Here is a 25,586-nt window from a genome sequence, read left to right on the forward strand (position 1 = left end):
AAATGAATAGTTAGCTTTAATTTCCAAGTTCATTTCATTAAATTTTGGTGTTTAGACATTTATAGACTTTGTCGTATTTGGTGACGAATTCACCAAAAAATAGTGTTTGTAGCCTTTGCTATGATTTTTCCCTGTAGTGTTAGGTTTATGAACCCTACTACATTGTGTTACGTGTATTATTTATTCCCAAATAATATGTAGCTGAATTATCGAGTTGTTGTGTTACCAACCCTAATTAGGGTTTATACTTGACAATTTGATAAAAGTGAGGTACTTTGTATTAATCCTTGTAAGTTGTACATTAGGAAAATTAGAAAACATAGCGTTTGCCCTAAAACCCTAATACTAGTCGAGTTGACTTAGTTGACTTTGTTGACTTTAGTTGACCCAAAATTGCAGTTGTCATAGGTATTAATAAAAACAGATCATGATTATTTAAAATTTATATAGTCAAAATTTTAATGAGATTTAATCGATTGATTAAATTTTATAAAAGTTTTAGTAAATTACACGAATGGTCCTTATGGTTTGGGGTAATTTTGCGCACTTGGTCCATAACCTATCTTTTTAACTCGAAAAGTCCATACTTTTTGTTTTTGTTACGCACTTGGTCCCTACTGTTTGTTTTTGTTACGCGCTTGGTCCCTGTCTTACCTAAAAAGACTATTATTTAAATAGGGAAAATTGTGGGGTAGGTAAGGTAAGGTGAGGGGTGGGTTGGGGGTGTGTTTATTTAAATAAATTAAAAAATCAAGGGAAAAATATTTTTTAGGTAAGATAGAGACCAAGAGGATAACAAAAACAAGTATTAGGGACCTTCCGAGATAAAAGAATAAGTTAGGGACCAAACACGCAAATTACCCTAAACCATAGGGAACATTCATGTATTTTACTCTAAAATTTTGATGAGATTTGATCGGTATTTGGTGGTGTATTTTTTTAGATTTTAATAGTTACATTAATCTACAACTTTTCAAACTATCATTATTACATATTATTATTATTTAACACAAACTATAATATGTTACATAGAAACTAGTGGTATTCTAACCCAACATATATTCATTTTAGTCTAAAGATCCAAACAACCTAGCCCAATGGTTGGGCCGAGCAACGATACAAACGAAGTCGGGACGCATAAAGAATGCGAAAATATCCTTGCATAGTCCAACATGTATTGTGGACTATATCTCATTCAACATGTATTGCGGACAACAACCTTTAAGGACATATGGATAAACCTTGTCTCCTACACTTACATTGTTGGATTACTGTCTAAGTCCATAACTATTTTGGTATGTACTTGACCCGATTATGAGCATGGTCTTTTTGGGTTGCCTTCACCATAGCAACTGGTAGGATGAATTAAGGAGAGAGAGGATTAATTATGATTTATTAATATATTATGAGAATAATATATTAAAAGAGAAATCATATTGCTTAATTAATATTGGTCAAGAATTAATTAAGAATTAATTTTGTGGCTAAAAGAGATTAATTAAATAAAGGGGACTGATATTGTAATTATAAGATAATTGCAATTGGGCTATGGATCACATTAGAATATGGGTTGGACGAATTCTATGGAAAGCCCATAAGGAATTCGTCTAAGGGATATTCTAAAGGAGTCCATGGGCTGCTTAGGGCCTAAGCAGTCAGATTAGGGTTTCCTGGTTGAAAACCCTAATAGCCTACCTATATAAGGAACCCCTAAGGCCCCAAAAACGTGGCTAAGTGATTCCTTAGGGTTTCTAGACGTTTTTGGAGTCCTTCCTCTTCTCCTTCTTCATCCTTATTGCTAGTGGTGTTTGTGACTCCATTAGAGGTGCAACATTTGAGGCAATAAGCTTTCTGAAGCCAATTACAAGAAGCAATAGATTGTTATTGCTATATAACAATCAAAGGTAATATCTAAACCCTAATTATGTTCATAGTATGCTAGATCCGTGGTTTGTGGCTTTGGAAGATAATTGCATGTTCATTAGACAAACTAGATCCAAAGCTTTAGGGTTTGCATGTACACCATAGGAATGATGTAGAGCTCAGAACCCATCAGTGGTATCAGAGCCTAGACTGTTTGTATAATGTATTTGATGCTTCCATGATCGTTCAAGGCTGAAAAACGCGAAAATTCACATTCTGGAGCCTGGACTCGTCGGGTCCACTGGGTGACTCGCCGAGTCCACTGTGAACTCGATGAGTCCATCCCTGACTCGACGATTCAGCTGGTCAGAAAGAGGGATTTTCGGGTTTCTTGCCTATTTTGTTGTGGGATAATTACCAGAAACATTTTTTATTAATAAAATCCGAATTTTATCAATATTTGGTGATTATCCTTACCAAAATAGAAGATAATTGTCAAATTTTAGATAATCATTTGTTTTATTAGATAAAGATTGATTATTTGTAATTTAGATTTGAATTATCTTGTGAAAATAAAATCTAGGTCAAGATTAGATAACCATCAATTAATTGTTTAATTGAATTATTTGAATTTTGATCTAGCATGTTCTTGATAAAGTTTTGAAAAGTTTCAATACTTGCCCTCAAGTTTTGGAATTTAAATTTTCATTAAAAGTTAATTTTGAAATATTTAAATTCTAAAAACCTAACGTTTTGAAAAGTTTCAAAATTTGCCCTTAAGTTTTGGAATTTAAAATTTGATTAAAAGTTTGATTTTGAAATATTAAATTCTAAGACCTTTGTACTTTGAACAGTTCAAATTACATCCTTATGGTTTTGTTAAGTTAATTAAGTGTATAATTAAAAGAGATTTAATAAATCCATAAAGTTTTGGTTTATATTTAATTAAATTAAAAGTATAATTTGTTAAATTAAATCACCTAGTATTTTAAAAGTATAAAATACACCCTTATACTATATATAACATTAAAAGTCTAATAGTATATATATGTATGAGTAAAGAGTCAGTCTTACTGTTAGTAGGTCTCATTCACGAAGCTGGTATATAAGGGGTGTTTAAGGAAGCGGCCTGTAAAATGACCGCCATTGGGTATCCACTCTTACACACCGCACTCTTGACCAGTGGAGGGTCGTTAGCCGAACAGGTAGGATAGGACGCAACCTTCCATTATAAGTATAATGAATACAAAGTAACTAAATGCTTTTTACAAATTCCCAAATCATAGTTACTTTAGGAAAAATGTGAAATTGTATGCTAATCCATGGAATTACACTTTGTACCCTTGCCGAGACGTTAGTAGAGCGTGTGTGGTTAACCGCCACACTAATTTGGGACTGGCATTGGTAGCGAAGGGTAACTCGATGTTTGTCATAGATCAATGGAGCGTGTGTGGCTAACCGGCACATTGATTAGGTGATGGTAACATTAGGGTACCAAGTATATTTGCAGGGTTATTCACACCTTATTTGTGATCCTCGGCATCCCAGTCACAAATGAAGGGCATAATCGAGATTAAACATGCCATTAAAAAGTTCAATGAATCTCAAAAGATCTAGGAGTTTCAATTCATTTAAAACTTAAACTTCTTTTCGTTTTTCATGGTGGAAATTGGTAAATCGTCATTTACCTACCTACAAATATTCTGCAACTAGATTACGACATCCCTCTTCTAGGTTGTAGAGTATTGTGTTGGATCCTAGCCTTGATATTTCATTTGGGTACTATATCAAGGACTCTTATCAACTAACTTGAATTTTCTCCCATTTTGTAGATGTCAAACAACTATGGTCTTCCTGAATCCTTTGAAGATGATGTTCCACGATTCGATCGAAGAACAAGAGATCATGCTTCACTTCCTCCACCTCCTCCTATTGTTCTGCCTGACCTACAAGTTCGAAGGCTTGAAAAGTTCAAGCTCATTCAAGCCCTATTGGAAAGTAAACATGAAGATGGAAATTCTGTGTGTACACACGTCTTAGAGATGAAGTCACACATTGACAGGTTGGGTATGTTGGGTGTTGTTGTCTCCAAGGAGCTGGCTGTTGACTGAGTTCTTCTGTCGCTTCCTGAATCATATAGTGAGTTCGTTAGAGAGTATTATATTATGGAGCATGACGTGACCCTCATTGATCTCACCTATTTGCTTATAGTTGGTGAATCAGCAATGATTTGGCATGCTGGTTTAGCAAATTTGTCTGGTGGATCAACGTCCCAAGCTTCCATGGACATTGAAAATGGCAACATTGGAAATCCAGATAAGGCTATATCTGAGATAGTTCCTTGTGCCACTCCCAAAGAGTCCATCTGTTTCTACTGCCAAATGAATGGGCATTGGAGACGAAGCTGCCCTGTCTACCTGAGAGATCTTAGAGATGGGAGAGTCAAGATGTATGGCTCTACTTCAGGTAAAATCCACTATCTAACTCCTTTTAAGTTCCTATTTTAGATTCTTAATACATGATGTGATAAGATTACATTTTGATATTTTGTAGGATCGAAGAAAAGAGAGGAAGCTTAAGGAAAGAAGTGAACCGAATCTGATCGTCAAGAAATGGATTTCGATCGCATTGGTTGAAGATTGGATTCTTGAGCTGCTACTTTGGAGTTAGAATAGATTGCTTAGCAATATGTAATAGCATAATTTTCATTTGAATTGCATTGTAAGGACAAGTTTTTCCGCAATAAAATAAATTTTGAGTTTTATCTTATTTATTTATCCTTGCAATGGCATGTGTGAAAATTGATGTTTGTGTATTTCTATTCTTAGCAACGTTGAATTGGATGTGATTCTTGATTATGTTATTTGTGGTAATGTCAAAGGTTTACCAAATAGGGAGAGTTTCTCATCGCCCAAGTTTCAGTTGGACAGAAACTTGGAATCATGCAACCTGTATTGTATGATGAATGAAAAACTTTCATATTTGGAAATTAGACTAATTCCTTGACAAAGAGTCAAGTGAAGGACTAGGGGATCAGGTACACTTGGTTGTGTGCTGGTCAAGTCCACCACAAATAGAGATAAAAATATTCGTCATGATTCACTAAAGTTTAGTAAATATGGTTATACTTATAAGATTAAGTGTAATTATGAGTTGATTGAAAGAGTTTCAATGAATAGCAGAACGAATAAGAAGAATCAAGTAGGCAGCAAAATAAAAAGTTTCTCTAATCTGAAAAGATGGGAGAGTACTTTTGTATCGGGTTTTATGATCGTCTTAATGATTGAGAACCATATCACGATTAATCCTCTGAGGACATATTAGTGCATTTGTATGTCTAAGAAGAGGAATCATGAATTGTTGAAATGGTTAAATCAAAAGGTGAATCATACTTCGTTACAAAGTCAAGTCTTAAAGTCATACTCTAAGATTGTGACTTGAGTGACATATCTTAAGTAGGTTTATAACACTCATCAAATGTGGAATTGGAAAAAGTATTCCTATTCCTGCACATTTGAAATTGGTAAGTTGTGATATCTTGGATAAGACAAAGATCAACTAGGACCGATTATGTGAAGTGTTTTGCTTTGATAAGAACCCACACTAACTCTTGAATATTTATTTTTCAAGGAATGTTTCTTGACAAGAGAATCCTATATGTCAATAGGTCAGTGGGAGTCTTAATGGTGTTGAAAAGTTTCAAGAACAAATCAAGAATAAACCGAGTTGATCATCACTAGCACACGACTTGAGGTTTACAACCTATCGTGGCTGACATACTCTTTTTCTGTGCCATTCCAGTTGAGTTAATTGTGAATGTGAGTTCTATGAGTTCTCATTTGATTGCATAGAGGCAAGTCACCCTGATCAATGGAAAGTACATTGATAGGTAAGGGTGAGCTGCTTAACAACCTAGAAGCAATGGTGGGCATTCGTGCTACCATGAGGCAAGAAATTGAAATTGAACAAGTTCAGTCCATATGAGTTTGGATTTGTCGCAAACCTTGTCTTACGATTATGGTTATGACAAATTCACATGGATAGGAACTCATACACCATAAAATCTAAGTGTCATAAGGTTTCTCTCCTTCATGAAAATGATTGTGAGGAAATGCTTTCACTAAGAGAGATTTTAAGAAGATAGCAATTGTGAAAATTGTATTCTCAAATTCGATTATGATTACGACATCCCTTTTCATAGTTCGAATTGTGAGATTTGGCAATTGGTCTGAACATTTGGGACTTATTGATATAAGTTCTGGATTAATTTAGACACACATGTGAGATATTTAAGGAAATGTGTATGAGTTTGAGAAGCTTGGATAAAGTTTTATCGAAGCATCTAGTATTAGAAATATGAACTTAAGAAATTCAATAAGCATTGTTTTCTAGAAGTTCAGCTGATTTCTGAATACATGTCAAAGCTAGTGAGAGCATAAGTGTTATGCTAGTAAGGAAATAATCATCATGTTAGTGGGAGCATGATTATTATGGTAAGTATTGCAAGTTAGCAATATTAATTATAGAAAACAAGAGTTTTACTTTGCAGAGTTACAAAGGTTGAAAGGTTGTTTTGCTATAATTAAGGGAGAGAATATTGTACTTCATTTCAAAATCTAAAAGCTTAGATCGAGAAATTTTAATCGAATTTAGTCAAAAGACATATATAAATGTTATGTTGAAAAGATTCAACATAAAGGAATTTTATACATGGGAATATTATAGCAAGAAACTGGTAAAGTATCACGTTTTTCGTTATGAATCGTGTCCCATACGCTTCGGGTATAGGATCGATTGCATTTGCTGTAATATTTGACCGTTCTAAAATTTTCCAAATGTCTAAGGCATTAAGAGGGAAAAAGGACTAGAACCGGAATTGACTAAAATAGTTAAGCAACTGTCAAGGACAATCTAAAGTTCGCTGAGGATTGGTCGCTTGTGGGCAGTTGGAAGTATAGTAATGAATGGACCATACTGACATTATTATAATTAGATAAGATTCTATTTAGAATGAGTTGTCATATGGCAAATATGGAAATGTTTCCATAAATGGGAGTTGGATATTAAGAATATATGTCTAGATTAGAAACTTTTATGCAAGAAGGATGTTCAAAGGAATGTACTTTGAATGTGAGACTTCACGTCTATATAATTGTCTTGCAACAATTTCCGATAGAGAACTTTGTAATTTCATTGGCAGAGTCTTGGTGACTTTTGTATTCTTACACTAACGATAAGGATTGGGAATTGTGAAATGAGTTTCATTGGAAATGTTTTTCAATTGATCTATTTCACAAAGTAAGGACCATAGGGAAATAGAGTGTGCATGCTTGAAGCATGGGTCAATTGTTGATATAATTCAAGTAATAAGTTGATCATCTGAAACATTATACAATGAATAATGAGTAATCAATATGGTGACTAAATAAAAGGTGTTTTATTTACACTCAAAATTTTTGGGGCCATATAGGATTAAGTATTATTATTGTGTTTCACTTTGCATGTTTTGACTTCCAGAATAACTTGGTTATTCAAACCTCCACAGTCGGTCATACATTGGAAGTAGGTATGAAGCAAGACTGTCATGAATCTGTTTGTAGATTGTCTAAAGTGTTTAGACATAGAAAAAGTTTGATGTAGAGTTCATGAGTGCTTTAATAAGATTAAAGTATTGGATTAAACCCACGCTCACTTGAATCACTTCATGGATTTTATCACGAGTGATTAGTGAGACGATAATATTATATATTCTTGAAACCTAGACGTGTAAGTTGTTATTTACCTATCGGTTGCACATTGATAATAAGTAAACGCACCAGTAACTTGGTGTTATAAAACTTATTGTTGTGTGTGACTTGATGAGTAAATGCAAGCGAGCATTTGAGTCAAAGTTTATCCATTCCTTTTACCCAAATTTGGATAAAAGCGATATATGTGGGCCCCTCGATGATTTAGTGATGACACCCTAAGTGCTTGGCCAAGCCAGGACTGATTTGATTTGTTCAATTAGTCAGTCGTCATAAATCGAAAATCGGGAAACAGAACATAGACAGAGAGAATGATTGAAATCCATGTCTCGTGTCTATACGATATCTTGAGAATGGAGGAATATATGATCCCTTATCTAAAGGACTCATTTCTGATAAGATCAGAGTTAACAGTGGCTTTTGAAAGCTACGATTGCTGATCAGGTTCTGAAGTCATGCAAAATAGTTATTAGACTTATCCAAGTGGGAGACTGTTGGATAAGTGTCTAAGTCCATAACTATTTGGGTATGTACTTGACCCGATTATGAACATGGTCCTTTTGGGTTGCCTTAACCATAGCAACTGGTAGGATGAATTAAGGAGAGAGAGGATTATTATGATTTATTAATATATTATGAGAATAATATATTAAAAGAGAAATCATATTGCTTAATTAATATTGGTCAAGAATTAATTAAGAATTAATTTTGTGGCTAAAAGAGATTAATTAAATAAAGGGGACTGATATTGTAATTATAAGATAATTGCAATTGGGCTATGGATCACATTAGAATATGGGTTGGACGAATTCTATGGGAAGCCCATAAGGAATTCATCCAAGGGATATTCTAAAGGAGTCCATGGGCTGCTTAGGGCCTAAGCAGTCAGATTAGGGTTTCCTGGTTGAAAACCCTAATAGCCTACCTATATAAGGAACCCCTAAGGCCCCAAAAACGTGGCTAAGTGACTCCTTAGGGTTTCTGGACGTTTTTGGAGTCCTTACTCTTCTCCTTCTTCATCCTTATTGCTAGTGGTGTTTGTGACTCCATTAGAGGTGCAACATTTGAGGCACTAAGCTTTCTGAAGCCAATTACAAGAAGGAATAGATTGTTATTGCTATATAACAATCAAAGGTAATATATAAACCCTAATTATGTTTATAGTATGCTAGATCTAGGGTTTATGGCTTTGGAAGATAATTGCATGTTCATTAGACAAACTAGATCCAAAGCTTTAGGGTTTGCATGTACACCATAGGAATGATGTAGTGCTCAAAACCCATCATACACTACAAATACCACCCTCATAAGAGGTAGTGGTAAATCAGTTTCTCTCATTATCATTATCTCACTCGATACACCATCTAGAGTTCACACCCCCAACTTGAGCATTAAAGCATAATCTTAGGCCGAACCTTCATATTACAACTGACCATAGTTTTCATTTATGATTACAAAATTTCACAGATCCAATCTAAACCTAAAGAAATTCAACTAGTCTCGTTACATACTCCTTAGTTTGCTACCCCCTTTTGGATTGGTTGCATTATTGACACTATCAAAAGAACAATAAAAGCAGGGAAAGAAATCAAAACCATATAACATGGAAGATAAACGAAGGGTGATATAAATCTAAGCCTCATACAATCAATAGGAACCCTTGAAACAACACCATTACCCAATATTTTAGGGCTTAATATCCTCCCTGCCGATGTTCCTAAACCTCAAAACTCCAACATCTACACTTACAACAACTCATTCTCATAACACCAATAGAATGACAATGTTACTTGCCTTTAATGAAATTTGACATAATACTTTTTATCTAGAGATGAGATGATATTATTATCCATTTAATTAACTAAAGACAATTTAATTATTTTAATTCTATTTAATTAAGAATTATAAATATCAATTAAATACCATAAGTACAAAAGAAATCTAAGTAATGTTTTAATGATAAACAATCCTTACTTGGAATTTAAAAAATTGTAATATTAAATTAAAAACTCAATGCAATTAACCAATTTTCATTACATTAATATGTTTCAAAGTATATATTTATGTCAAACCAAATAAAAACACTTCGTTTTTATTAATGGTTTTGTCAGTTTCACTAGTAAAACTCAATAACCTCTTAAATGCTTTCTTATAATGATTGTTAATTACTTTATCAATGTGAGATAAGAGAAAAAAATATATAGGCAACTTTCTGCCGATACATTTATTTTCTAGCTATTATATAATAAATAGTAAATCAATCTATCTATCTCTTATAAAGGAAGTCATCCAAATCAATATGCTTCAAGATAAATCATCTGTCTTGAACCATATTAGTTTGAAATTTTCACATTTTCAACTTATGTTAATTAACTAGATAATTAATTGAAATATTTTGCTTATATAAGAAGATTATTTCATGCTTGGTTACTCACATGAAAATAAAAGTTTGAATGATGAAATATATTTGGAAGGACTAAATGACGATATGATAGTAAACTTTTGAAAGCCTAAAATGTATTTTGGTGATTTTCTTAGTTTCATATTATATTTACATATTTTTCATTCTACTTTATTTAGATTTCAAAAAAATATTTATGGGTGTACATTTGGAGAAAAATAAAAGATGAATTTATTTAAATTTATTTGTTACAATTAGTTGAAGATACATGTTCTTAGTTTGCAAAATCCGATATTTTTTGTTTGATTGGGTTCCACAGTCGGGTGTGTAACTAATATAATTAGAAAAGTATAATTATATTATTGATGAATATTTCACTGGAATGTATATGTTTCATCTTAATAGAAATGAAAAATTCTTTAATAGTAAGATCAAAACTATTAAAATAATGTTTAGTGATATTTAGTATTATATTTTAAATAGATTAAAAACATTGCTAAAAATGACTAGGTCTTTAAATATGACAAATTGATGTAGCAACCCGAAAATAAAAGCAATTTTGTTTACAACATTCTAGCGCCTCACTAGTTTGCTTTAAAAAATTTGATTTGATGATCAACTAATTTTTCTACTTTTTTTTTCATTTGTTTTTAAACATTTTCACACATTTATGAATTTACTTTGTCATACCTACAAATTATATATAAAAATAAACAACCAAAGTCGACACAACCAACCACCATAATCATTAGAAAATTTTGACAACATTATGAGGTGTTCAGTTTAAGTGTAAAATAAAAAATAAAATGGAAAGAGATTTTAACAAAAAAACACAAATAACAAGATCTTAAATAATATTATACAACAAAATAACATAATATATGCATATGTATAACAACTTACAACTAATAAGAACCCATTTTTATTTCTTAAGTATCCTTATATATTTACAATTCTAATATTTATAAATCTTATCTTATAATAGACGTTATCCAAATTAATATGATTCAAAATAAATCATCTATCTTGAACAATATTCATTTAAAACTCTTAATCCTTCAACTTCCTACTAACTAACCATAATATTAATATATTTTAATACCAAACTCTTCAACTTTCAACTAACTAACAACTACAACTCAAAAGTTTTTTTTTTAAAAAACTTATGGTATTTAATTGATAGTTACTTCTACTTTATTTTTTAACAACAAATTTTATATTTTATTCATTTGAATCATCTCTAAATGTAAATTTGTTTTATTTTACATCATGAATGATGTATGCATATTTGATTTAGTAAAACAATATAGTATACGTTTGGTTTCATTAATTATTCATTGATTTTTTAGGAAGAAAATTACAATCATTAAAATTAGTGATTGTCAATAATTCGAGAGTATATAGTTGATATGTAACTATGCACATCATATATAACATTTTATACCTATATATCTAAAAAATGATTTTATGCTATTCTATTAAACATCGACGGTTGTTTGGTTTGTAGAATCTTTTTTGGATTAACATTATATTATAAGAAAAATGATATAAAAGTTATGATGTTATTGTCAAGTTAGTAGTTAAACATTTAAAATTTATATTTTAGTTTTTGCATAAATACAACATAAATTAGAACATATTTAAAAAATTTAGATACTACTAATTAACAAAAGCGAAACTTGATTAACATAAAATAATAATGATTATTAAAAATAGTATAAAAAATTATAAAAACATCTTAAAAATCTATAACGGTCCGTTTCTTATAGATAACTTTTATAGTATTATTAACACGTTATATATATATATATATATATATATATATATATATATATATATATATATATATATATATATATATTTACATTTTCAATTTTGAGATCATATATGTAATGTGTTCATTTATACTTTTAATGTTGGATTGTTTACATATAATTGACTTCAAAGGCTGATTAAATTATTTAGTTCGAGTTTTGGATGAAAATTCATTATTAATACATAATATCTATAGTGAGTTGTGACGACGTTTTTTTTTTTTTACATCTAAAGTTTTTATGTTCATATATGATTTGTCAACATTTTTATCTAATAATTTTTCTGCTGCGCAGTGTACGGGTATACACCTAGTTATCTTTATAAATTTTGCAATAGATGTCATCCAAATATTATTCAATATTGGTCATGATTCTTGTATCGTATTCATTTGAAATATCCACAAATCTTCATCTTTAAATCAATTAATGATAACCACTCAAGAGTTTTTTTTTTAACTTATATCTTATGATTATTAAGCATTCAAATTAATATGGTATAATTTATTAGTATAAAGTCAGTGGTAGTTAAATAGGTTTTTTTTATAAATATAAAAAAGGAAAATCATTTGAGAACACTCGCATACAAATCACATACAAAGCCATTGAGAAAACATATATAAATATGAATACAAAAGTATTAAGTTTTTTGTGTTATTTTGCAGTTTCTTGGGTATGTTCAGAGCCATGTTACGATGCTAATGTTTTTAACAGTTACACTTGTATATATATAACTATAGTAACTTGATAGTTTTTTTATGCTTCATGAATTAAAAACAACCCTATTATCACTGTCGGTGAGGAAAATACGAATCATGTTTCGAGCCATGTTATGATGCTAAGATTTTTAATTTGTATGTTTGTTATATATTAATAGAGTAACTCCATAGCTTTCGTTATGTTGTCGTTACTTGCATCACATACTTGAAGTTCCTTATTTCATCTGATGAATTCATAATACTATAACTAATAATCTTATTGTTTTCTTATAAATGTAATATTTTCATTAAATAAATTTTACCTAATACTTTAACTAATAATTTTATTGTTGTCTTGTAATAGTATTTATTCAAATGAATATTTTTGAAGATAAGTAATGATTTTTATACCATATTATTTGAATCATTCACAACTCTTCATCTTTCAATTAATTAATGATAATGATAATCACTGAAGAAGTTTTTTAACTTGTATCCTATAATTATAAAATACTCAAAATATTCTTTATCTATCTATCTATCTATTTTTTATAAAGGAGACAATTCAAATGAATATGGTTCAAGATACATCATCTATCTTGAACCATATTCATTTAAAACCTCCACACTCTTCATCTCATTCTAATTAATTTATATACTAATTGAAAGATTTTACCTATATAAGAACATTATTTCTCATGTTTAGTTATCCATACTTGTTTTTTTTGTCTTTCAAATTTTGTTATGTAGAATACAACCATATTCATTTAAAACCTCCACACTCTTCATCTCATTCTAATTAATTTATATACTAATTGAAAGATTTTACCTATATAAGAACATTATTTCTCATGTTTAGTTATCCATATTTGTTTTCTTTGTCTTTCAAATTTTGTTATGTAGAATACATGAAAACAGAGAAAAATGTTGTAGTTGTCATATATCTAAAAGAAAGTGTTCAATGATAAAATACATTGGGGTGATACGATCTTCTTTGGGTATATCAAATATTCAAAGCATCAAGCCATTTGATTGATTTAAAGCAAATTAGAGAAGAATCCCGCGTTGCGGGTGTTGGAGTTGTGGGGGTTGGAGGGTATTTCATAGTCTTTTATTAAAAAAGAGGAAATAGCAACAAACTTTTCAATACTTTACATATGTAATGTTAAATGTTGGTAATTTTACAAAGAATCAAATTACAATGCTCTATATGCGATACCTTGTATTTCTAAAAATAAAAAGTTCTATGTTGGTAGATTTTCACAAAAAAAAAATTAATAATAACAACAGTAAAAAAACTGGATATGTACATGAACCTAAACCCAAACTTATAATCTTTCTTCCTATTGTTAGGCTGCTTAACACAATCAACAAACAAATTACTTCATGTTGAGATCAAACCTACATAAAACCTTCTTATAATTCATGGAAAGAAAGTTATTAGCTAACTACTTGCAATTAAATTAAGTCAAAATTTATGAAGAAGAGTGAAAATTTATGACAATACCTCCATGTACCGAAATGTTGTTCAACAACTGATCAAAATCCAAATTCAAGGATTTCTTCTGTGATTTCACACATTCTTCATGGTTATGAAGGTTGAAGGTTGAAGGAATCCTTCTTTTGGAACAACTATTAAATTCTTTCCCTGAATCTTTTTCTCTAAAGACTATTGTTGCTGAGTCAATGGTTTAACTGAGTTTCAAAGGTCATCCAGTGCTTTCCTTCCTAAAACCAACTTTCATAAATCCTGCTGCAAAAACAATAAGCAAGAACACATTAAACCATTAAAACAGAGTATAAAATTAAATACAAACATCAAGTTTTGATGCAACTCTAGTTCAAGTCCCAATACATATCCAATCTTGACCTGAATTTATTTTAAAATCCTTTTGAAGCCATATCCATTTTGATTGTCAAAGGTGTGAAACTTTTATTTAAAAACCCCAAAAACAAATGGTATCTTAATTTGATTCAGGAATTTTCAATATTTTACCAAAAATAAAAATCATTGAATCAGGATAGCAGTCACAGTTCTGAAACTGGTGAGAGGCGGAACCAAAAACAAATGGTATCTTAATTTTTTTTTATTTTTTATTTCACCTTACCTTGAAAGCTAAAGAACAAAGTCAATTTCAAAATTCAAAGTAAAATCACACTTATGATCCAGTCGACTGAAATTACTGTCAAGTTCAAATACCCAAGAAAGCTTGAAGTGTGTTGATTGGTTATATAAACCCAATTATAAACATCTAATGATAGAAAATGATATTTGATATAAGATGCGATATTCCACTCAATTTAGTCCACATACAATAAAATTTACTTAACCAAAATATAATCAACTCAATTTAGATATGCTACCTTGTGAAAGGACTATAACTTGATGCGAAACATTATTCCTAATGTTACCATTTGCTCTGAAGACCACTTAATAGGAAACATTAGAATCTTTAACGTCACAAAGAGAAACAAAACTCTTGATAGAAGTAGAAAAAAAAACGAAGAGATGAATTATACCTTAGGGAAGCATGGAGGTCAGCTTATTTTCAGGATTATCAGACAATACACATAAAAATTAGCATACGCAAATTCCGTAGGTCATAAAATCGGAAAACCAAAGCACAGTAGACAAACTTATAATTACTTGTGATTATTAGTGATCGAATCAGAATTGGCATCATGTAACCAAAGGTCGACTATTCCAGAAATCCATTACCTGATGTAATATTGGCGCATACTCTTGAGACTTATTTTGATCAATCTAATTGACTAACTTATCTAAAACACATCTACGAACTACTAATCGTGAACTCCAACAGCAACGTGAGACAGAAATCAATAAGAATGTGACGATGAAGCAAGAGAAGAAGACAAATAATATGAAGCAAGAGAAGGATACGACATAGATGACTTGCAGATGGAAGCTCACTTTTTATCGACGCCGATTAGGAAGGTGGGGAGGAGTTGAATCCCGCTTTCCAATGGGCATCATCAATCTTAGTATCTTCTTCTCTGAAAAAAAAAATCAAATAATCAACCAAGGGAAAATATGTAAAAGAGAACTGACATTTGGAAGAGTGAATGCAATATACAACAGAAGAGGAGGTTAAAGAAGGAGACGTGACCGGAGAAGAAGGACTCGTGACCAACGGTGAGACAAAAAGAAAAACGGAGAAGATGGGTCGGTAGATTAAAGTAACGTCGGGTGTTATCCGGAGCAAAGCCACTGGACATTTGAAGCGGTGGAACACACGTTTTACAAAGAAGAAGATGAGGCGGTGGGTTATGCTGTCCGTGTTTTATTGGAAGAAATGGGAGGCGACGCCGCGTGTAAATATACGTTCTCAAGTATTATGAAATAAATATATTGAAGAGAAACAGGTTATTTTTATCAAAACCTTAAATAAAAAATAAAAAAAAAAAAGAATTGGTCCAATAGGAACAGAGTACTGTTCCAAAAGGGACTTCAAAATTAATATATATATATATATATATATATATATATATATATATAATAATAATAACAAAGATTCGACATCAAGGAAATGCTACGATCCACTATCTTAAGTTTCTTTTTAAATTATATATTTTTTATAGTTTATTTTGCGTGATATTTTTATGTTTCATATATTATAAATAGATACTATAAATGCATTGTTGTGTTAGTTTCGCTTAGAGCAACCAACAATCAACATTGATGTATATTTCATAATGTTGGATCATTCTTCAAGTATAAGACTCTTGTTTCTCAATCAATTAAGTGATTGGTCAATTGTACTATAATGATATAATTGTAGCGGAAAGGGTTGGAGAGGTTAGAGGTATTTGTATCACGAATCGATAGTTTATTATGGATATATTTTAACCTTTGCGAATTGTTGAAAATTTATGATTTATCGTATCATATGTATCTTTTTTTATTGACACATTTAATCTTAACTTTTATCATTTTCTAACATAACATGAATAAGATATGGAATATTAAAATATTGACATGAATATTAAATGTTATTTTAGATATTTAATTATCCCTTTAAAAAAAACTTTTTGGATCATATACATAATAGATTTTTTATATTTTGTTTTTTTATATAAACCATTGTGATTTGAAAATATTGTAAAAAATCACTAATGATAAGTTGAAACACATTAGTATTTGTATATAGCTTTAATGAAAAATTGATTTTAACAGAAATTTGAGTTTTGTTACATTAGTAGTAATGATCGATAACGTGCTATGAAAATTCAATACTGGCGATTTTAAAAAGAAAATAAAAAAAACATTCAAGTGAAGTGCAAAAGAAAAAAAATGACAATGAGTTGTAAAATAAATAATTTGAACCAATTTTTTAGTTGTAAATAGGTCATTATTAATACATTTGAATTAATAGCACTACAAACCACTACAAACCTTCTATGCATTTTTATGCTTAAAACGTAATGTTTTTATATAATAACTCATAATTTTATATAATTTATTTTATATAAATAATACATACAAAATTTTAGACGCTTATAATTAAATCTCATAAATATCACTTAAGTATCATAAGTAAAAAAAACCTTTTAAGTTGTAGTGGTTTAGTTCTATAGAAAAAACTACAAAAATGGTCCTTGCTGTTTTGGTCAAAAATCGACTAAGTGGATATCAACGAAATTGCATGAGAGACTGTGGTGTTGTAGGTATAGTGATTAAAGAAATTAGAACAACATTGCACATGTGAAATATTGAGGTTAGTTTGAACCCTAATCGGATAGGGTTTATCCGCCCAATGTTAATCATTAGGGGTAGGAATTATTTGGTCTGGAACCGAAAAACCCGAAAACCTAATCGAACCGAAATAGATTTCAGACCGAACCATATTCAAATTCGGTTTTCAGTTTGGTTCGAGAACAAACCGAATTGTGAATTCGGTTTTTTGTTCGAGTTTCGGTCCCATGAAGTTTAAACCAAACCGAACCGAAAAAACCAAATTTCATAAATAAATTAATTAAAAAATAATTTTATATTTTATATTAAATAAAAGTATTAATTATAAATCATTTTAACTTATTTACTCTTTGGATCATTTTGTAAGAAACTTTAGATATTTCTGTTTGCAACTTTAGGTTTCTATGTTAAAAACATTTTAATTTATGTTAGAAATTTTTTTTAAGTTTATATATGGTTTCCTCGGTTTTCAAGCTGAACCAAACTGAATTAGAATTCGGTTTTTGGTTTGGTGTAGAGAATTTGAATTCTATTTGGTTCGGTTTTCGAATTGGACCAAAAAAAAATTCAAACCGAAGAAACCGATTCGAGGAAACCTAAAAACCAAACCGGTTCTCACCCCTATTAATCATCACACATTGAAATCGTACCCTATCTCTTCTGCCATTAAGTTAAATAGGATAATCCTCTTAACTCCTTTTACCTTCCCAACACGTGTCCGGTTACCTTCACAGGTAATTTCTTTCTCTTGTTTTCCTTTTGTTCTCTTCTTTTCTCCGATCATGGGCAAAAAGGAAACTCATTCTTGCACCAACATTACTACTCCTCTAGAGAATGATTTTGTTGATCAAGGGATTCTGGCTCATGATGAGGTTTGCTCCACCAATGACGAGGACATGCAGTCCCTTAAGGCCAATGGAACTTTTCCCTCCGATGCGATCTTCAGGTCCTTTGATCCTTTGATTCTGCCGGATTTCGTTTCTCCTTCTTGGGTATGCTTCTTTAAATATCCCTTTTCTTTGGGTCTCAAATACCCTTTTTCGGGTATGGTTTTTGATTTCTTTCAAGCCACCAAGCTTTCCTATATCCAATCATGCCCATTATTTTGAGGATTTAGTATTGGATTGAGCGAGTGAATCATTCCCACAATCTAGACATTGGTCTTACTGAGTTGGCTTTTGTTTATGATCTCTCTACTTTTGGGAGTTCTCGTTTCCTGTTTAAGGTTAAAACCAACAAGTCCCCTCTTATCATGAAAACCAAACACAACGATGGAGCCTGGAAGGAAAAATACTTTTTTGTGAGGCGAGACTCTATCGCTGATGGGGATCTCTTACCTAAAGCTTGGGTTGAAAAAGGTACGATCTTATTTATTGATCTTGAGGATCCAAGGATTTACGTTTCTTATTTTGTTTATTTTGATGTAGGTTACAAGTTCGGTGAAGCTTTCCCTGTTGCTGAGGATACTGAGGATAAGGTTAGGCGTTTTCTTGCTTTATCTGCGGATATTAGATCATTCAAGCTTGAGTCTCCCAGCCTTCAAGAAAGTTCATCTACCACAGATTTGATGACCACTGGTAAGCATCCTTCTCAGTCTTTTTATCTATCTTATCATCATGATCTTGATCTTATGGGGATCCTTCTTATTGTATAGGATCCAAAAACACTCGTTCTAGTGCTCGATTTGCCTTGTCCGAGATTGAAGACGACATGTCTACCGGTTTGCTCATGGTGAAGAGGGAAAATGTCCCTCCTCTTCCTCCTAAGAAGACTCAGCTCGACCTGACTATGAAGAAGCTGACATCTCGCAAGAGGAAACCATCTGATGCATGGGATCGTGAGAATATTAGAAAAAGGGAGGCGTTAAAGAAGCTGATTTCCTTCTACCAATCTGTGAGTATTCCTGTGTTCCTTTCCATTTAGTTTTACTATCTATTTACCATTGATCCTTTTAGGTTGTTGATCATGTCTCTCGCTTCAATGAGGATCTCAAGGCCAAGCTCGCTCAAGTAGATCATGCTTTGAGGGAGCAAGAGGGAGTCAACAAAGATCTCCTACAAAGATTGGAGAAGTTCTCTATAGAGAAAGTTGAAAAGGAAAAAGAGCATGTGGCTGAGATGGATGACGTGATTGCTGAAATGACGATGAGTGATGCTGTTGATGTCTGGGAAGCAAAAAATAAGCTTGCGGAGGATCTTGAAAATGCGAGATCCTGGAATGTAGCAGGATGATGTGAAGCCCTGAGAAAATTGACTGGTGAGCCTGTCGATGCCAATCAGGATCCTGCATCACAGCCAAAAGAAGGAGGAGAGAAGACGTAGGTGGCTCCGGGTGATGGTGATCAATCTGCAGCTTAAGATTGATTTAGTTTAAAAACAATTTGAATAAATTTGGGTTTGTAAAACAATATCACTCTTTCTTTTGTGGGGTTGGTGGGCAACCCCTTTTATGCTACGGTTAATTTATATTCTTTTGTTTGCATGGTTAATTTGCTTGATATGATTGTAGGATTTCAGAGGATCATCAAATTATTGGTATCCTTAGCAACCTGCAACGATTAATTTCTCTGCTAAGAATGCAATCAGGATCTTTAAGGCCTGGAACAATTAGTCATTAGTCTAGGATCTTAAAGTGGTTAAGATCTTTAGGAAGATAAATTCATCATCATTGCATATAAAAATAACTTTAAGGATAGATAAAACCTGGTGATTTTCGGCTTTGGTAACCTTATAATTTTAGGAGATGTCTTAACTTGTGACTCCTTTAGTACGATATGAAAAGATCCTTGCTTTAGGAGTTCATCATATATGATCCTTGTTGAGCTTTTACTTAGCAAACTGAGGAGGATCCTGTAACATCCTCATTTTCACGGCCAAAAAAGGCTGATTTGTTTATGCTTTGTTTAAAAATCAGAGTAATAATTTAAATAAAAGAGTTGCGGAATTTGTTCCCAAAAAAATATGATAAAGATTTATCAAAGCATTTCCATAGAAATGTATATCATTAAAAAGACTCGGGATGTCATGTTCGATACAGATCAACAGCATAAACAGTACAACATAAGCCTTACTACATTATTTCGTATTTACAGGCCTATAATTCCTTATCTCTCATCCAAACATCTATGATCATGCGCCACTACCTGTAATACAAGAAACTGAGTGGGTCAGGCTTGGGAGCCTGGTGAGCACATAGGGTTTTCAACCCACAATAAATAAGTTTATTAAATTTATTAAACCAAACAAACCCAATTACCCATTCCCGTTATCCTCACTTTACGTCCCTAAAACATCTAACACAATGGACTTAGTCTAAGGACTTTCATCGGGGTGACAACACATGCTTCGGGGGTTCCTCATCAATTCATGTCAAATAAGGCAACCATGAGGGGGATGGAGTATTGCTGGTGAGCATACAGTTCAAATAAACACCTACAGGTTGCGAGCCTGCTAGCATTCCACTAGACTGTCTAGAATAGTCTGTGGTCGTCATCTATACTCCGCTAGATGACTTGATCATCAATAACATCTATAACGAGGCCTCTCATCATTTTATTTTTTCACACAGCAACTATTACATCTACCCATGTTTTACGCAACATATTTTGTAGATATAAAATACATATACAGTTTAAATTATTTAAAACATGTATAAAAATCTTTCATCAGCATAGACAGCAAGTATTCAGACAATATGCACACATAGCACGTAGTTTATAATAAATACTTCATATCTATGTGTAAAATGAAAGGGACTATGCACTCACCTGAAAGGTGGTGACTCGGTACTCGAATAACACTTCGTTATCTCAAAACAATTTTCCCTCGGCAAAACCTAGTATCAATACCACTAGGGCTTAGTCTAACGTTAACCGCGACTAATTAATAGTCTAGCTATTATTACCATTATATAAGCGCGACACGATACTCTTCACCCACTATGTACAGACAGGGGCCAGACATGGAACACCGGAGGGCAGGATCATTTTGGCATATAAGCACTTCTGAATCTAGCAACCCAAGCGGCCCTCCAAACAAGATTCCCCGTACCGCGAGTGGTTAAAAAGATATTATAACGACACTAATATAACCCATAATAATAGCCCAAATGATTATTCTAAGGTCTTAATAACACTATTATAATTAATTAAAAGCTATATTAAAAATAGCATAGGCGTAGCTCACTTACAACAGGTTTTCTAGAAAACCAGGTTTCGCTTGGAGCAGCGTTTCTGAACCGAAAGACCCTTTTTCTCGGGACTCCGGAAGCCTCGGGGCTTCCTTCGGGTGCTAGGGGGTTTACCTAGGCTTAGGGGGGGGGGGGATCCTAGAGAGAGAAGTGATTTTGGTGTGATTTCTTCGGCAACCCTCGCAGCCTATTTATAGGCGCGAGCCTTCGGTTGTACGATGGGCGTACAGCAGCACTACGCGGGGCGTAGTTCGGATAGGGTCACCAGCTGTCTTCGTACGTGGCAGGGTTTCGGTGGGGCTACGTGGCCATCTCTCGGACCACACAAGACCGAAGTACGCTGGGCGTACCTGGTTTCGGACGCTGGTTGTAGGCGAGGGGCGACGTGTCGCAATCCGAAGCGAGCCCTGATCATCATCGAACGGCTGGAATTCAGCCACATCATCGATCTCGCATCAGATTTCGCAAATTCACTTTCCGACTTCTAAAAATCATAACTCTCGCATACGAGCTCCGTTTTTGACGTTCTTTATATCCACGTGTAGGAGGGAGCGTACTCTATAACTTTCGTTTAGACTCCGTCGGCTAATTTTAACTTTATTTTAAAAGTTATATTATTAACAGGCCGGGACAGGGTTTGTCCATTAAAAATTCATAACTTCTTCATCCGACGTCCGTTTTCGTCTGTCTTTTTATCGTTACGCTACTATTAATGAGATCTTCGATTCTCGTTTACGTTGTGTCGGCTAAAAACCGCTCGATCTAATATTCGAACTTCGGGCTGTACACTGCTAAGCCGAAACTTCGAAAAATAATAACTTCCTTATATGAAGTCAGATTTGGGCGTTATTTTTATGGACGCTCCCGGTTTAACATATTCTACGAATTTCGTTTAGATCGCTAAGGCTAAAAGTCGCTCTATCGTAAATTCACTATTTACGCTTCCCGGTGTCGCGCCGGTTCCGTCGCGAAACTTTGACGGGTCATCACTTCTTCGTTATAACTCGGATTTCGGCGTTCTTTATATATCCGGAATCCTTGTTTCGACCACTACAACTTTATGTAAAGATATCGGGTTTATCTCACACTTTAATTTTGACGCTTATTTTTATCCTTTATTTATTATACATTTATAAATAAGTAATAAGCACATAAATGCATATAATTCACATAATACTCAAATATTTCATCTTTATTACTTCCAAAAAAGAGTTACAATAGTTGACCTACACTATTACATCATCTAATAATGTTTAGCCTCGAAACCCCGACGTTACAGATCCCACCTAAGGAATTAACTAGGAATAATCCCAACTCAGAGAATAAACAGGAAGGATCCCCGTTTGTAATCATGGTACAAGCCTTAGACATTTCTTGGGGAAAATCCCATCTTATGAAAACAAGACGATGTTTATCAGCCTTTTAGGGAAAATCCCAACTTAACGTAACACGTTAATGTTATAAACTTCAACAAATTACTGGGGAAAATCCCAACTTTAGATAACACGTTAGTTTTATAAAACTTAGGAAATAAATGGGGAAAATCCCAACTTATGCTAACACGTAAGTTTTATAAACTTTAGTAAATTACTAGGGAAATCCCAACTTAGGATAACATGTAAGTGTTATAAACCTTATGAAATCACTAGGGAAGATCCAAACTTAGGATAACACGTAAGTGTTATAAACCTTATTTTCAAACGTTAGGATCTTTATATATGTTCATAAATAAGAGGGTTTCCAAGTCACTAAAGCGTGAAATGATCCCCTTATTCACATCCCATGCTAAGATTTCGTGCGTCCAAGCAATGTGTAGAAACCTTAACTCGTATGAAAGAGGTAATTAACTCTTTAACCCTTAAAGGGGATTAAGTACCCTTAATCGTAGGAGTGATGATCAATCTCTGTTCTTGGTTCTTTGGATAATTGCATATTGCAATCGTCAAGGTCACAGAATTACGTATCTATCGGAATCCCTAAATTCTAGGATCCTCGAATGTTAGGATCCTACAACGTCAGAATCATCGAATGTTAGGATCCCTATGTGTCAGGATCCTTGGATGCTAGGATCCTTATGCGTTAGGATCCTTGATTTCCTACGTAAAGAAAACATTAGCTTGGGGTGGGCGTTAGCTCAACTAATGCCCCTCCGATGGTTAAGTTAGTATTGGCGTTCAACATAATAAAAATAATCATATAAAAGTAGAAGGTAGAGAGAGTGTACCTTGAGTTTGTTCGAAAATGATTGATATAACTCACATGAAGTATGCTTTTAGATGGATGGCATTCCAGGATCCCGGTAAGATGTTGCCCTCAAGGGCTGCTAGCCAATATGCCCCTTTCCTGCTTTTGAATCAATGAGATACGGTCCATCCGATTTAGGTTCCAACTTGCCGGCACTGGGATCCTTGGTATTTTTGAATGTTTTCCTAAGTACCAAGTCACCTACTTGGAAGCTTCTAACTTTGATGTTCTTGTTATATGCTTTAGTGATCCATTATTGATGAGCATCAATGCGGATCTTAGCAAGATATCTAAGTTCATCGACAGTGTCAAGATCCTGAGCTAGGATCCTATCGTTGTTCTCTTGATCCAGCAACTGATATCTCGCTGTTGGGATTACTACTTCAGTAAGGATCATAGCTTTTATTCCAAACAGCAAGGAGTATAGAATTCAGCCAGTGACTGCCTTTGAAGTGGTCGTATCTGCCCATAGGACGAGAGGAAGTTCTTCTCATCTAACCTCTTCTTTAGATTGTTGACTATTATCTTGTTGTTGGATTCAGTTTGAACATTAGCTTGAGGGTGGACAGGGGTGGACATTATCATTTTAATCCCCCAACTCATACAAAAGTTTTAGTCCTTTTGCTTATAAATTGGGATCCATTATCGCATATGATCTCAACAAGGATCCCAAACTTGGTCAGGATATTCCGTTTGATAAACGAGACCACTTCCTTGTCTCGTATTTGAACAACGACTTCAGCCTCTATCCATTTCGGGAAGTAATCCGTCATCACTGTTAGGGCTAGGATCTCAGAATTATTATAAGATCCTCATGTCCAAGGATGCTCAAAAGCTCAGGATCCTCGAACCTCAGGATCCCAAATATATTCTAGGATTCTGATTGATATTTTTTAAATATTTATAACAGTTATATATTCTTTTTTCTTTCTCATATGTGTAGAAATAACTAGTCAAAGTCTCTTTTACAACGAGTATTCGTCACAACCATGCAAAAGACCCAGAGGACCAAGTCAAGCAACGACTATAAGTTGATCTCGGAGGATCCCGATATATACGGAGTTCATGTTATTAGATTTTGACTGTATAAATCACTTGTATTCACCACACTACACACAGTTGTTTGGCAAAGAATAGCATTTGTACTCATACTCATTACATTTTCTTTGTAATCATTCATTTCAATCAATAAAATCATCAAGGCAGGTGATAATTATCACCTCCCACGGTTTTATGCTGGAGATCCTAGCAAGGATCAAGGGCTTTCCATATAAGTCACTTGAGTAATCTTGTTCTAATTTCATTAATTACTTCACCTACAACACCACAGACTTTCATACACTTTGGTTGATATCCACTAAATCAATTTTTGACCAAAACAACTTGGCGCCCACTGTGGGGCCGTGGTGTTCAAAATCCCTCAAAAAATCATGTCTACTTAATCGACTCTATCCTCCTCCTCAATTCCTCCTATTTCTTCTAAAAACCTTCCATCGCCCCTATTTAGGGCACCCAAGAAAGTCTCTGAGACGCCGAAGAAAAACACCTCTCCCGTTACCCCGGGACTCCACGATCCTCCTGTGTTGATTTCAAACAATGAGATCTTTACTATAATAAGCAGAATATAACGAAAAGTCGCCCAACAACAGGAAGATGACAGGACGATCCTCAAGGAAGTGGAAAGAATGGAGACGGAGATCCACAAGCCTCAGGAGGCAGTGCCCTCGGTATTACAACCCAAGATTCCGTACTTTGATAACCCAGGATCCTCAACGGTCCATCGCGAGATATGATCCTTAATACCAGCCTCTGTTACTACTTGGGACGTGACTCCGAGAGACCCAACCCATATGAGTCAGGATCCTAAAGAAACCTTTGTTACTCCCAATAACAAGGATCCTGGTAACTCCGTCAATAATA

At 33.3% G+C, this 25,586-nt stretch overlaps 1 protein-coding gene across 1 annotated transcript; it reads left to right on the top strand.

The window, feature by feature from the left end:
• The first annotated feature begins 18,016 nt into the window (after window positions 1–18,016).
• Window positions 18,017–19,468, top strand: LOC145121745 (uncharacterized). Its single transcript, XM_079057449.1, has 4 exons — window positions 18,017–18,226; window positions 18,352–18,811; window positions 18,889–19,127; window positions 19,190–19,468. The coding sequence occupies exons 1-4, from the start codon at window positions 18,017–18,019 to the stop codon at window positions 19,463–19,465; spliced, it is 1,185 nt and encodes a 394-aa protein (XP_078913575.1). The 3' UTR covers window positions 19,466–19,468.
• The last annotated feature ends 6,118 nt before the right edge of the window (window positions 19,469–25,586 follow it).

Source organism: Lactuca virosa, chromosome 1 (genome assembly GCF_052849685.1).
Source record: "Lactuca virosa cultivar CGN04683 chromosome 1, Lactuca_virosa_CGN04683_v6, whole genome shotgun sequence".
NCBI classification, from domain to species: Eukaryota; Viridiplantae; Streptophyta; class Magnoliopsida; order Asterales; family Asteraceae; genus Lactuca; species Lactuca virosa.

Coding starts and splice junctions, on each gene's coding strand:
- LOC145121745 (XM_079057449.1), top strand. CDS start 18,017: ATGGGCAAAAAGGAAACTCATTCTTGCACCAACATTACTACTCCTCTA. Junction 18,227..18,351: donor ATTTCGTTTCTCCTTCTTGG/GTATGCTTCTTT, acceptor TTGAGGATTTAG/TATTGGATTGAGCGAGTGAA. Junction 19,128..19,189: donor TGATTTCCTTCTACCAATCT/GTGAGTATTCCT, acceptor TGATCCTTTTAG/GTTGTTGATCATGTCTCTCG.